This window comes from Musca autumnalis, unplaced genomic scaffold (genome assembly GCF_047663935.1).
Source record: "Musca autumnalis isolate F117 unplaced genomic scaffold, ASM4766393v1 scaffold_5, whole genome shotgun sequence".
NCBI classification, from domain to species: domain Eukaryota; kingdom Metazoa; phylum Arthropoda; class Insecta; order Diptera; family Muscidae; genus Musca; species Musca autumnalis.
Window position 1 is genome coordinate 32768092 of NW_027412088.1, and position 13716 is coordinate 32781807.

Below are 13716 nucleotides of genomic sequence, written 5' to 3' on the forward strand. Positions count from 1 at the left end.
ACATTTATAATGTTTTATTCTTTTTTTCTTCCAATGTTATCCCACAATCCACAAAAAAAGGCACACTCTATGGTCGTTGTAAACGTGAAGGCATCGAATTATCACGTTCAAATCCTACTCCCTGGTCGGAAGATGCTATGAATGAAGCTTTGAATTCAGTGCGGTAAGAAGTGATTTCAAACATTTACAAATGTAAATGTTGTTGTAGGGTGATTATGTTGATGGTAATTTTCTTTCCTCCCGTCTCTCTTACAGTATTGGTCAAATGTCCATCAATCAGGCTGCTATCCATTACAATTTACCCTACAGCTCTTTATATGGCCGCTTTAAACGTGGCAAATATGATGTCTCCAATACAAGTGGAACTTCCATTAACAACACATCGGGTAATACATCGGGTAGCATTGAAATTATCGAGCATAGTCAAGAGAATTCGGTAAGTTACTATAATTTTTAATTTTGAATTTTTTATTTCTGTGTTTTTGTGAATTTATTTACATACCTTTTGCTTTTAATGTTTGTATGGAAGTGTCTTTTTTTTTTTGCTTTTTAATGAAATGTTAAAAGAATGAATTTTATGAGAGAGTTTAAAGGATTTGTGATTTTTATTTATTCAGTATTTTTTTTTTTTTTTTTTTTTTTTGTAATATTAAATATTTTTACCATTAATGAGTATGAAATGTAGTATGAATTTATATTCGACCTTGTCAAAAGAATTTGTATTCCAAAGAATTCTAATTATAAGTTGTATATAAAGGCATATAATAAAATGAAATTTGTACCGTGGATTTTATAATATTGTGTGATTTTGATTTTTTACTTAAATTGGCAACAATACTCGTAAATAATGCAAAAAATATTTGTGGCGTAATAGATTGACCCCTTTCGCAAAAACAATTTACAAAAATGTTGTCCGTAGAATTGTGTTTTATCCTTTAAGAGATTCACTGAAGGGATCATTACTTAGACTTAGGTTGTCCAAAGGGAATAGATTGTCCTCCAGGCGACAGACAAGTGGTAATCAATCTGCTTTCCTTATGTCTTCTTCAGGATATAATAATGGTATAATAATTCAGTATTTTCAGATCTAAAGGCCCATTCATATGTACCAATGGCACTTTGATTTATACCAGGGTTTCTAAAAGGATTATAGATACACTTCACCATCTAAAGATCTTCTATAGTCATGTAAACACATTTTCTATAGGACTTTTATACGCCGAAACATTTAGATCTTCTATGAACTGATGGCGCAAACAGAAGATATCTATATATATAAAAGAGCTTAGTGATGAGTGAGTGAGTGAGTGAGTGACTGACTGACATATCATCGCCCAGACGAAACCGCTGAAGCTAGAAAGCTGAAATTTTGACTGTGGGTTGCTGTCGGTGTGTAGGGGTGAGATAAGGCTGGGTTTTTGGAAATTCGACCTAGAAGGGTACGAAAAGTACTAAAAGGTACTAAATATGGTACCCTTTATATTAGGCAAACGGGAAGAGCTAGAATTCTGAAATTTGGAATGAGGGTAACTGATGGAGAGTTAGAAAGATGTACCAAAGGGTTTTTGGAAATTCAACCTCTAAGTGTACGAAAAGTACTAAAATTTAGTACCAGTTGTATATTTTGAACGGAGATAGCTAGAATCATGGAATTTGGTATGGAAATCAAGGTTGGGAAGTGGTGCTTCTAAAAGGAAATTGTTTGGAAAATTACTAATCATGTGTACGAAAAGTACTAAATGGTACTAAATTTAGTACAATTTAGATTTGGGTGAACGTAAAGAGCTGGAAACCTGAAATTTGGAATTAAGATTACTGTTGTAGTGTAGGATTGAGATATGAGGGTAGTTTTGGAAATTCGTGCTTATGTGTACGAAAAGTACTAAATAGTACTAAATTTGGTACAATAGGGATTTGGGTGAACGGATAGAGCTGGAATTCTGATATTTGGAATTGAGATTACTGTTGGAGTGTAGGATTGAAGAACTTTTGGAAATTCGTACTTATGTGTATGAAAAGTACTAACAAAAAAACATTGTTCCACAACGTCCCATACGGGACAAGGGAGACTTCTCTCATATCAATGAGTGCACCCCGATTCATATTTAGCTCAATGATATGGGACCTACTGTTTATCGCCGAGTCCGAACGGCGTGTCTTAAGACACCACTTATGGAGAAGTTTTTCAAGGCTGAAATACTCAGGAAATGTCGCCAACATTACTGAGGGGTATTTTGCCACCGTTGAAAAATGTTTGATGTTGCTTGGCCGGGGAATCGAACCCCGACCTTCTGCGTGCAAGGCGGGCGTATATACCATTGCACCAAGGTGGCACGGTGAAAAGTACTAAATGGTACTAAATTTGATACAATGGGGATTTGGCTGAACGGATAATAGCTGGGATCTCGAAATTTGGAATTGAGATTACTGGTGGGGTGTAGGATTGAGGTAGTATTGAAAATTCGTACTTATGGGTACGAAAAGTACTAAATGGTACTAAATTTAGTACAATTTGGATTTGAGTGAACGGATAGAGCTAGAAACCTGAAATTTGGAATTAAGATTACTGTGGAAGTGTAGGATTGAGATATGAGGGTGGTTTTGGAAATGAGTACTTATGTGTACGGAAAGTACTAAATGGAACTAAATTTTGTACAATGGGGATTTGGGTGAACGGATAGAGCTGGAATCTCGAAATTTGGAACTGAGATTACTGGTGGAGTTTAGTATTGTGGAAGTTTTGGAAATTCGTACATAGGGTACGAAAAATACTAAATAGTACTAAATTTGGTACAGTTTCGATTTGGGTGAACGGATAGAGCTTGATTCCTCAAATTTGGACTGAAGAAAGATGCACCAAAGTGTTTTTGGAAACTTGAGTGTACGAAAAGTACTAAATGGTACTAAATTTAGTACAATTTGGATTTGGGTGAACGGATAAAGCTGGATTCCTGAAATTTGGAATTCATATTACTGTTGGAGTGTAGGATTGGGGAAGTTTTGGAAATTCTTACTTATGTGTACGAAAAGTACTAAATGGTACTAAATTTGGTACAATGGGGATTTGGGTGAACGGATATAGTCGGAATCTCGAAATTTGGAATTGAGATTACTGGTGGGGTGTAGAATTGAGGTAGTTTTGAAAATTCGTACTTATGGGTACGAAAAGTACTAAATGGTACTGAATTTAGTACAATTTGGATTTGCGTGAACGTATGTAGCTGGAAACCTGAAATTTGGAATTAAGATTACTGTGAAGTGTAGGACTGAGATATGAGGGTGGTTTTGGAAATTCGTACTTATGTGTTCGAAAAGTACTAAATTTGGTACAATAGGGATTTGAGTGAACGGACAGAGCTGGAATCCTGAAATTGAGATTACTGTTGGAGCATAGGGTTGGGGAAATTTTGGAAATTCGTATTTATGTGTACGAAAAGTTATAAATGGTACTAAATTTATTACAATTTGGATTTGGGTGAACGGATAGAACTGGAATCCTGAATTTTAAGTATTTTAATTTTATTTATTTTAATTTAAAGTATGAATTTTAGTAAACGGATAGAGTTTTAATTAGGAATTAAGATTACTGTTGGAGTGTAGGATTAAGGTAGTTTTAGAAATTCGTACTTATGGATATGAAAAGAACCAAATGCTACTAAATGTGGTAGAATTTGGATTTGGGTGACGGATAGTGTTTGAGTCCTGAACTTTGAAAATAGTGTTACTGTTGGAGTGTAGGACTGAGGTAGTTATGGGTACGAAAAGTACTAAGTGGTACTACCTTTGGTACAATTTGGATTTGGGGGAACGGATAGAGCTGGAATCCTGGAATTTGGTCAGACTGCTGTTGGAGTATAGGATTGAGATGGAAGTAGTTTTTTAAATTCGTACTTATGGGTACGAAATGTACCAAATGGTACAACATGGATTTGAGTGCACGGATAGCGCTGGAATCCTGTTATTTGGAATTATGGTTACTGTTGAAGTGAAGGATTAAGGTAGTTTTGGAAAATCGAATTGTACAGAATTTGTTACAATTTGTTTTTGTGTAAAGGTATTTTTGGAAATTCGTCGTAGAAAGGTACGAAAAGTACTAAAGTGTACTAAATATGGAATCCATTGTATTAGGGAAACGCTAAGAGCTCGAATTCTGAAATTTTGAACGAGTGGTCATTGATGGAGAATTAGGAAGATGTACCAAAGGGTATTTAGAAACTCGACCTATACGTGTACGAAAAGTACAAAAAGTTTCTAAATTTGGTACCAATTGCATATTTTTAATGGATAAAGCTAGAATCTTCAAACTTGGTATGGGAATCAAGGTTGGGAAGTGGCGTTGAAATAAGGAAATAGTTTTGGAAGTTCGTATTTATGATTACGAGCAGTACTAAATTTGGATTTGGGTGAACGGAATGAGCTGGAATCCTAAAGTTTTGAATTAAGATTACTGTAGGGGTGTAGGATTGAGATAGTTTTGGAAATTCGTACCTTTGGGTACGAAAAGTACTAAATGGTACTAAATTTGGTACAATTTGGATTTGGATGAACGGATAGAGCTGGAATTCTGAAATTTGGAACTAAGATTACTGCCGGACAGTAGAATTGAGGTAGTTTTGGAAATTCGTACTTATGGGTACAGAAAGCACTAAATTTGGTGCAATGTGAATTTTAGTAAACGGATAGTGTTGGAATTAGGAATTAAGATTACTGTTGGAGTGTAGTATTGAGGAAATTTTGAAAAGTGGTACGTGCCCATACGAGAAGTACTAAATGGTACTGGATTTGGGTGAACGGGTAGAGCTGGAATCCTGAAATTTGGAATTAATTGTACTGTATAAGTGTAGGATTCAGGTTGTTTGGGAAAGAAATGGTACTAAATTTGATACAATTTGGATTCGGGTGAATTAATAGAGCTGGAATCCTGAAATTTGGTATTACGATTACAGTCGAAGAGTAGGATTCAGGTTGTTTTGAAAAAGTAATCTTATGGTTACGAAAAGTACTAAATGGTACTAAATTTAGTACAATTTGTATGTAGGTGAACGGATAGCGGTGGAATCCTGCAATCTGAAAGTATGATTATTGTAGCCCTGTTGCGTTGAGGAAGTTTTGAAAATTCGTACGAAAATTCTAAATTGTTCTAAATTTAGTACAATTTTAATTAAGTACAATTTAGAGTTTGTATCCTGAAATTTGGAAGTAAGATTACTGCTAAAGTGAAGGATTGAGGCAGTTTTGGAAAATCTTACTTATGGGTACGAAGAGTTCGACTTGATACTAAGTTTGGAATTGGACGAACGGATACAGCTGGAATCTTGAGATTTGGAATTACTGTAATTATTATGGAATTTACTGTAATTATTTTGTATTAATGTCCGTGTATGGTTGAGATATGTCGTCGAAATACGTACCATAAGTAAACGAAAATTACTTAATGGTACTCAATTTGTTTTTGGGTGTAGGGACAGTGCTGGAATCTTTATTTTTTGGAGTTAGGGTGTGTATTGGTGTGCAACGTTGATCTCGCTGTTAATGTGTAAGGGTGAGATACGGCTGATCTTTTTGAAAATCGAACTTAAGGGGTACGTACAGTACTAAGATAAAAACAAATATTGATTAAAATTGGTATTAGTGCAACCAAATTTTCAGTGTTTGCCATTTCCATATTATATATTGTTTATTTGTTTTTTTATATCCTTTCCGCATACGAAGTAGCGGGCATTTTGCTAGTATTATATAGACAAAATCCTTCTTCTGAAGACATTGTAGATATGAAAGATCTCCCAGTAGTGTTCTATAGACAAAGGATCTTTTAGAAGTTTTTTTTTACACAGAGAACACGTTTTAGGTTTAGAGGGAGGTTTTTTTCTAATCGATACCCAGATGGCCTTATAAATAAACATCTATGAAAATATAACATTAGGTATTCTATAAACGGAAGGAGTTCTTAACGGAAAACCTTCTGATAGTCTCATGGACAAAAAAATCATGCGATGTCTTTTGAGCAGAATTCGAAGACTTTTGTGGAAAGAAAGCTACTTTAGATCCTCTACAAACAGAATACTTTATAAGTCCTTCATACACAGACCTTTCGTTGTAATTGGAACATCGTTCTTTCCATCTTCTGTTTTTCTATTAGGATACCTCCTTTGTGTGGAAAGCATTGATACAAATTTGGTAGCAACATGGCAACATGCGACCCAGTCATCATGGGTTTCTTGACTGATACTTCTGTTTAGAAACAATGTGTTTTCTTTAGAAGTCGATAATGCTACTGTAATCGGACCTTAGTTGTACCAGAAGCCGCTCATTATTCGAAATTACTGGAGGATGACGGTTTAGAACGTTAGAACTTCGGAGACAGCCAGCCTGTTTATGTCCCGTTTTCAAAGAGTTCTCTATGGATAGTCGATTGAAGTTCAATGGAATGACGTCTTGGATGTCCTCACGATATCACCTGAAGTCCTTATGGATGTGTCAAGGTGGTTGGTGGATTTTCCATCACAACGTGGTGGTTAACACACAGCAACACATCATCTTTCCTGACTGACAGCATTTTGGTCCCGTAGCAATTTTGGGAGCGTTATTTTTTTATGTTTACAGGCTTCTCTATTGCATATCGATCAGGAATAAGGTCTAAAACGAGGCGGTATAAAGGAAGACAAAGCGCGCAGAGACCTTATATCTCGCTATCAATGTCTCCATACATCTGCCCCAGGCGATGCCAGCTCAGCTAATGGTTTTAGTACTTTGGTCCTAGATTTCATCATCTGGTTGGTGTGGGTGGCATGCGAAGAGAAGAGAAGGAGATTATCGAAGACTACCCCAATGATTCTTGCGAAAATGTCGAGCTGTGTGTTGTATTCTCTCCTCCAGGAAGTGAATAGGGTAGACTAGAGATTATCAGACATAACTTTAAATTATGGTCTCGGAAGAAATTTGTGATGGTGGTTAAACAGCTGGATATTTTAGCCTTGGGTTGGTTGAGTCGGGGTATGATGTTTCTCTCTCAGATTGTTCAGATTGTATATTTTTAACATGCAGCTTCCGCGTTGCTTCAGTTCGTACTTTGGTCAAAACGTTCAATCGGGTGCGAAGCCTTGCTTCAACAAAATAGTGATTCGAGTCCACATTTGAATCTTGGATTGATCATGGGTTCAACTCACTCGATGAGTGCCTTCTTTCTACAATCCACTAACCCACCTTCTATATACCACAACAAATTGGTTTCATGTTAGGTTTAGAATAGGTGGCTGCTTCACTACTAGAATAGGTGACTGCACCACTCGGAGACCGTTGGTCCATTGTGTTCATCCTGTGAAGGCTGTTTAAAGATGATGGAGATGATGATTTAAAGATGATGAAGGTGTGTTGTTGAGATGATTAAAGATGAAAGAGATGATAGAGTGTTGATGCAGCTTGATCAGATGAGGATGATAGGATAGAGATGATGGTGAGTGTAGGAGATGTAGAGATTGACGCCAAGGAATTATCTGGAAGAGTGATAAGAGTCTGATTATTAAGGGTTGTTAAAAACCCTTGCCAAGCCATGCTAGATGTCTGGCAAAGTTGAGTAGGACGATGATCTTCCTTTCTAACATAGATCCCATCGTCCTGTCTATGTATCTCATATCTGCCTAGTGTACGGTATCTCCTTGTTTGCAACATGGGGCACCTACAAAGCGGATGTTCGACAGTCTCTATCTCCTCCGCATCTTCACATAGTCTGCAGTAGTCAATGCCACTGTCGTCCCATTTTGAAGTTAGGGACCTCACTCTGCAGTCACCTGTTATAAGTCCCACCGCGATTTTCATCCCTAACTTATCAAGTGAGAGGAGGGAAGCCGTTCTTCGACGATAAACCACAAGCCAGATTGCCTTGGATACCCTACAACCAGATTCCAATAGCCATCTTTGATGTGCCTTTTCATTTCATGTAACTATGTAACAGTCATTTTGTCTTGTGTATATCGATCGGTGCAACGGTAAGCATGTCCGTCCGCCTTGCATACTTAATGCCCAGGTGACAAAAACCCCTCACCAATGTAAATTCCCACCACAAATAATGTTGTTAGGCAAGGCGTTCGGAAATGTTAATCGGGGTGCACTCGCTGATATTGAGAGAATGAGTCCTTCCAGGAATGATCGGGGGCCTTGTTTTTTCGGTTCTCTGTTAGTTTGGCTGCCTGGTGGAGGGTACAATTACTCTCCCTTCACCATGTTATAGATTTGGTCCAAACGTTTCCCAGGGTATGATTACTTCCAAACGCAGATCAAATTAATATCTCCACCCACAAAAGTTTTAAAATTTAAGTAGGGCCGTTCCAGGATGATAATATAATATATTATATTAGGAGTCTATCCTTCCGCTTTGCCCCAAACTATAATAAGATAATAAGGATCCCCATACTTCCCATTAAAGACTTTCAAATTTCCCGACGACCCTACAAATAACAACCACTTGAGCCACTTTAAAGGCCTGCGTACATAAGCTGCCTTGCCTGCTTACTTCTGATAAAAGAATAAAACAGAAAAGGGCAACCCAGTTCGAAATTTCCTCGGCCTTCTCTATTCTTTTATTTTTATTATGTCAAAAATGAAGCAGGAAAGCAAGGCAATCAGGCAGAGCGGCTTATGTACGCAGGCCTTTACTTTTCAGTTCTTTTTATACCCTCAGCTTTTAGGCTAAGGAGGGTATATACACTTTGATACGATGAAAATGTGCCTCACCGAAATAATGGTTTTAGACCCCAAGTATGTTTGGACGAAATGTGTTTCAGACAATTTGGAGTCGATCTAGCCATGTCCGTCCGTCTGTCTGTCCTGCTGGCTGGAGCGCAAGATAACACTCCAACGGATCTGCCGTTTCGGTTCAAATTTTGGCTTTCATAATATTTTGCCCAAACTTAGTTTAAGTTCGAAGATGAGCTACATCGGTCCACTCCTTCCGGTACCTCCCCCACAAAGGTTCGAAAATGTTCGGAAAGTTTGGGCGCACGATAACTCTTGAAGGTAGTGACCGATTTTGTCCATACTTTGTATAGCATAAACTTTCTACCAGAGGAATATGAGGTTCCAATATGGTCTCAATAGGTCTACTCCTTCGGGTACCTCCCACACAAAATTTCGGAAAAGTTCAGTTTAGGGCCATCTCTCGAATCGCTTTGATTTTTGTTTTAGTAACTTGTGTTCACTGCCCTCCATACGACAGTACAAGTTTCATCAGGGGCAAGTCCATACTTCCCGGGAAAATAGCATGAAAGTTGCAAAAAAACCCCTATGACACCGTGTGAGGTAGTTGGAGCGCAAAATAACTCTCGAACGGATCTTCCGATTCGGTCCAAAATATGGCCTTAGTAATATTTTGTCCCAACATAGTTTAAGTTTGAAGATGGATTATATCGGTCCACTCCTTCCGGTACCTCCCCCACAAAATTTTGAAAATGTTCGGAAAATTTGTGCGTACGGTAACTCTTGAAGAGAGTGGCCGAATTGGTCTATACTTTACACATCCTTGTATATCTACCAGATATAGATCAGGTTCAAATATGGACTATACTTGTCGACTCCATCCGGTACCTCCCACACAAAATTTCGTATAAGTTCACTTTAAGACCTGATATCGAATCACTTTGATTTTTGTTGAAGCAACTTGCATTCGCTGCCTCATTTACGATGGTAAAAGAGTTTTAGGGGCAAGTCCATATTTCTTGAGCAAACAGCCCGAAGAGTGTAAAAACCCCCTATGGCACCATATGTTGTGGCTGGAGATCCACTTCCATAACGGTCAATGTCGATCCATTCCTTTTAGTATCTCCTCCGCAAACGCCCAACAGTTTTAAAACCCCCTAAATACATACGTATTTTGGGAAAAATTGTTTCAAGGCTGAGGGTATATCTCTGTCGGCAAAGCCGACTATAACTTTTTTATTTATTTATTTTATTTTTTTCTTTTTTGAACTGAGCAAATCTACCACAAAATTATTTTAAAAGAAGTTAGCATTTCCTTTACTTACTCTAAGAAGTCCTCGGGTTATCTAAAAAAGACATTTCCCTACAAACTTTATAACCAATGGCCTGCTGCTTGATGTCGATTAGAAAATTGAAATAAAATACATCCAAATTAATCTCTAGAGAATTGTTAATGCCTCAATTTGTTTTCTTTCAAAACAAAAAAATAAATAAAAATGGGATTTTCATTTTCCAAACGACATCGAAGAACCATGGCCTTAATTTTAAACTATTAATAAATATGTATTTAATTTAACATATTATATATATTTTTTAATTATAATTTCATAATTGCTGCTGTTTGTCACATCTCATTTATAATCTCATTATTATTTTATATCTCTTTTTTTATTTTTTGTTTTAACTCTCGAACACACAACAACACAACTACTACTACTACTCCCCCTTAATTTGAATTCAACAATTATTACAACAACACATAAATTTATCAAGTTGCCTATGTTTCAGCAACAATTCCAATATAGTCCATCACCGCATCAGCACGGTGGCAGTAGTACACCGCAACAAAGCCAAACACCACAACATCTGCAGCAACACGTAGTCCATATACAACAGCAACAGCAGCAGCATCATCAGCAACAGCAGCAATCGCAACATGGGCAACATATCCAACAGCAACAGGATGTTGTAACCTCATCGAGTCAGCAACAGCAAGTTCAACAACAGCACGCCAGCAATTCAGCCGCAGCGGCATCACAACAACAACAGCAGCAGCAGCAACAACAAATTCAGCAGATCTATCATCATCACAGTACACCCGAGAGAAGTTGAGAATCACTGCAAGTGGTACCAGCAGCAGCTACAGTTGCAGCCGCTGCTGTAGCGGCTGCGGCAGCAGCAGCCAATTTAAGTATCGGCGGTGGTCATCATCATCATAGTTCGACAACAACAACTGTAACACATCAGCAGCAACACCATCATAGTGCAACAAGCTCCTCCTCGATGGCAGCCGTCGCCAACAAACGCAAAAAACCATCAAAATCGAAACGTTGAAAATTGCGAACGTTTTAATTTAAAGAAGCAAAAAAAAAAAGAAACAAAAACCCATGTAGAAGAAGAGCAAAAACAAACAAACAGCGGCGGCAGCAGCAGCAGCGGCATTGTTTTTGGGACTGATTGACCTATACAACTAAACAGAAACACACCTACAGATAAGGCAAAGAGACAGACAGGATATACATAAAATATTTAAAAATTCATATACAACAATTTTAATTGAAAGAATTAAAACAATTCAAACGGAGTATAAGATCAACAAAAACAACAGAAACAACAACATCAAGTATAAGACATTAGCAACTATAAATCCGAAGAATCATTGTGTAAAATGGAAATATTTTTAAATTATATTTAAACAAAAGAAAGAAAAAAAAAACAAACCCTTATTATTATTACTAATAATTAAATCAAATCATGAAGAATTCAAAACAAAACAAGAAAATAATGTTAAACAAAAGAAGAAAGAAAGAAAAAGAAAATAATAATAAAAAATCAAACAAGGTATACCAATTTATTTAGACTTAACGAAAAAACAAACAACCAATTTTAACTTCTCTACAGCAAACTGAAGAGATGTTTTATTTTTCCCATATTCTGGATATTACTTTCCATATATGTTTTCCACACTTTTAATTAGTTATGGAAGGACTTTTCTGTAAATTTTAAACCTTCCTCCCACAGGAATTTGGAGAATTCAAATTAATCACTTTGGAACACAAAACTTTATTTCTGGTTGGTTTATGGGGTCTTTAAGCTGATATATTCAACCAATAACACACCACCCACTATGACTGATTGAAGGTATAAAATGGCTCCACACAAAATTCACACTCTCTATGTTTTCTTTTTTTTTATTTAACTACCCATATAATTTTGTATGATAAAATTGATGATTAACAGCTGGACAGGATGTGGATATTATTTGGGTGTTTCTACGTTTTATTTTTCATCTCTACTTTTAAGGTTTAAGTTTATTATTATTTTTTATTTAAAAGAAAAACAAACAAAAAAGAACTATTATTTCATAATTTAAGTATGGATTTTTTTATAAGAAATAGAAGATGAAGAAAAACTATTGTAACAAATACAACAACAACAACCAACAAATAGAGTTAATAACAACAAACGGCAAAGAATGATTTATTATAAATGGAGTTTATTATAGATTTTTCTTTCTTATGTTTTAATCATTTAGTTTTAATAATAACTATCTACCAACCAATCAACCAACCAACAACAACAACTTACTCAATACCTAAACTAGCCTGTAATCATAGAAAAAGAAAAGAAAAAACAAAATAAACTGTTAAAACGTTTTTTTTTTTTTTTAACTTTAAAGCAAAATGCAAAAAAATAATATTCATTTCTTCTTTAAGAATTTCCTTTCATTTCATTTTGAATTTTTAAATCTTAATGTAATTATAATTGTTCCATTTAGTAAATAACTTGTTGATTATTATTTTTTTCTTGGAGAAAGAGGTGGTGTTATACAAAATACAAACATATTCGAAAACCACAATAGTGTGGAGAGAAAAAAGAAAGTGACTTTTTAATGAATTATTTTTCTATACGAATTTTTGTGAGCTATTATTATCATCATCCCCTATTTTCATACGTACATATTTTGTAATTATATATTTTTGAGTTTGGTATTGAAGTGCGTCGCGTCGTACTCCTGCTCCTCCTCGATACCATTGTAGCATTATCATAGTTATCCTTTAAATGTAAAATCATAAATATAGAATTCAAATTAATATTAATTTTAGTAGTACATATTATTTTCAAGTAAAAGAAAATTTCTTAAAAAAAACTCATCATCTCTATGAATATAATTTAATGGTATTTTTTCTCTTTTTTTCAATAAAAAGCTTTAAATTTGTTTAATTAAATAACAAATACATCAAATATTCTTTTATTTTATTTTCTTACCTTTTGTTTGGAAGTTGAGCAATTTTGTATACATTTTTGTAATTAAAAAGTTTCACTTAGTGGAAGAGGATATACCACCACACTTGATTTAATGGGTAAGGATATGATTTTGAAAGTTAATATGAAGAATATTAAAAATGTCTTAGAAGAATGAACTCTGTAGAAGCAATTTAAATAAGCTAATTTTTATGGGCCTGACAGAATCTTGATGTCGTTTCAAATACGAAACTGAGTTTAAACTAAGCCAATTTTAATAATCAATTTTACAAGGAACTCCTCTTTGTTAGAAATGAAGGGAACACACCGCTTACGAGTGAAATAAAATCATTAAAATTGCATTAATCAAACGATTACTCTGAAAATCATTCTGTACAACGGCAGCTCATATCAAAACATCATCCCAGTCAGTCATAGGTGAATATAAATGAATCTTTTATTTTATTTTTTTTTTTATTACCTAAAAATTATTATTTTCTTTTCCATGTTTTCATTTAGAACATATTTATGAATGAGAATACAACATTTATAATTAACTGGAGAAAATTAGGCAGCTAAATTTTGCTTTATTATTGGAGTTCCATATCTATTTGACATTTTTTTATTGATGTTTTTTCGGGTTAAGGTCAGTAAAAACGTTGTGTATTTTTGTTTTTAAATTTTTATTCCAATATTTCGGTTGACATAAAAATGTTTTTTTTTTACCAATTTTGTGTAAAGAATCATGCCGACAGCTATATACCCTTACCAGGCTTACAA

The 13716-nt window shown here is 35.3% G+C and overlaps 1 protein-coding gene across 38 annotated transcripts in view; it reads left to right on the forward strand.

Moving 5' to 3' along the window:
* Nucleotides 1-12936, forward strand: part of psq (BTB-domain-containing protein pipsqueak) — a 384732-nt gene extending 371796 nt beyond the window's left edge. For 27 of the 38 annotated variants that reach the window (XM_073990999.1, XM_073990995.1, XM_073991021.1 and 24 more), the window contains 3 exons: nucleotides 61-163; nucleotides 256-436; nucleotides 10465-12936. In XM_073990999.1, coding sequence (XP_073847100.1) covers nucleotides 61-163; nucleotides 256-436; nucleotides 10465-10803 — 623 coding nt within the window. In that variant the 3' untranslated portion in view covers nucleotides 10804-12936. The remainder of the gene's footprint in view (nucleotides 1-60; nucleotides 164-255; nucleotides 437-10464) is intronic. The other 11 variants (XM_073991003.1, XM_073991011.1, XM_073991004.1 and 8 more) reach the window with 1 other exon arrangement.
* The last annotated feature ends 780 nt before the right edge of the window (nucleotides 12937-13716 follow it).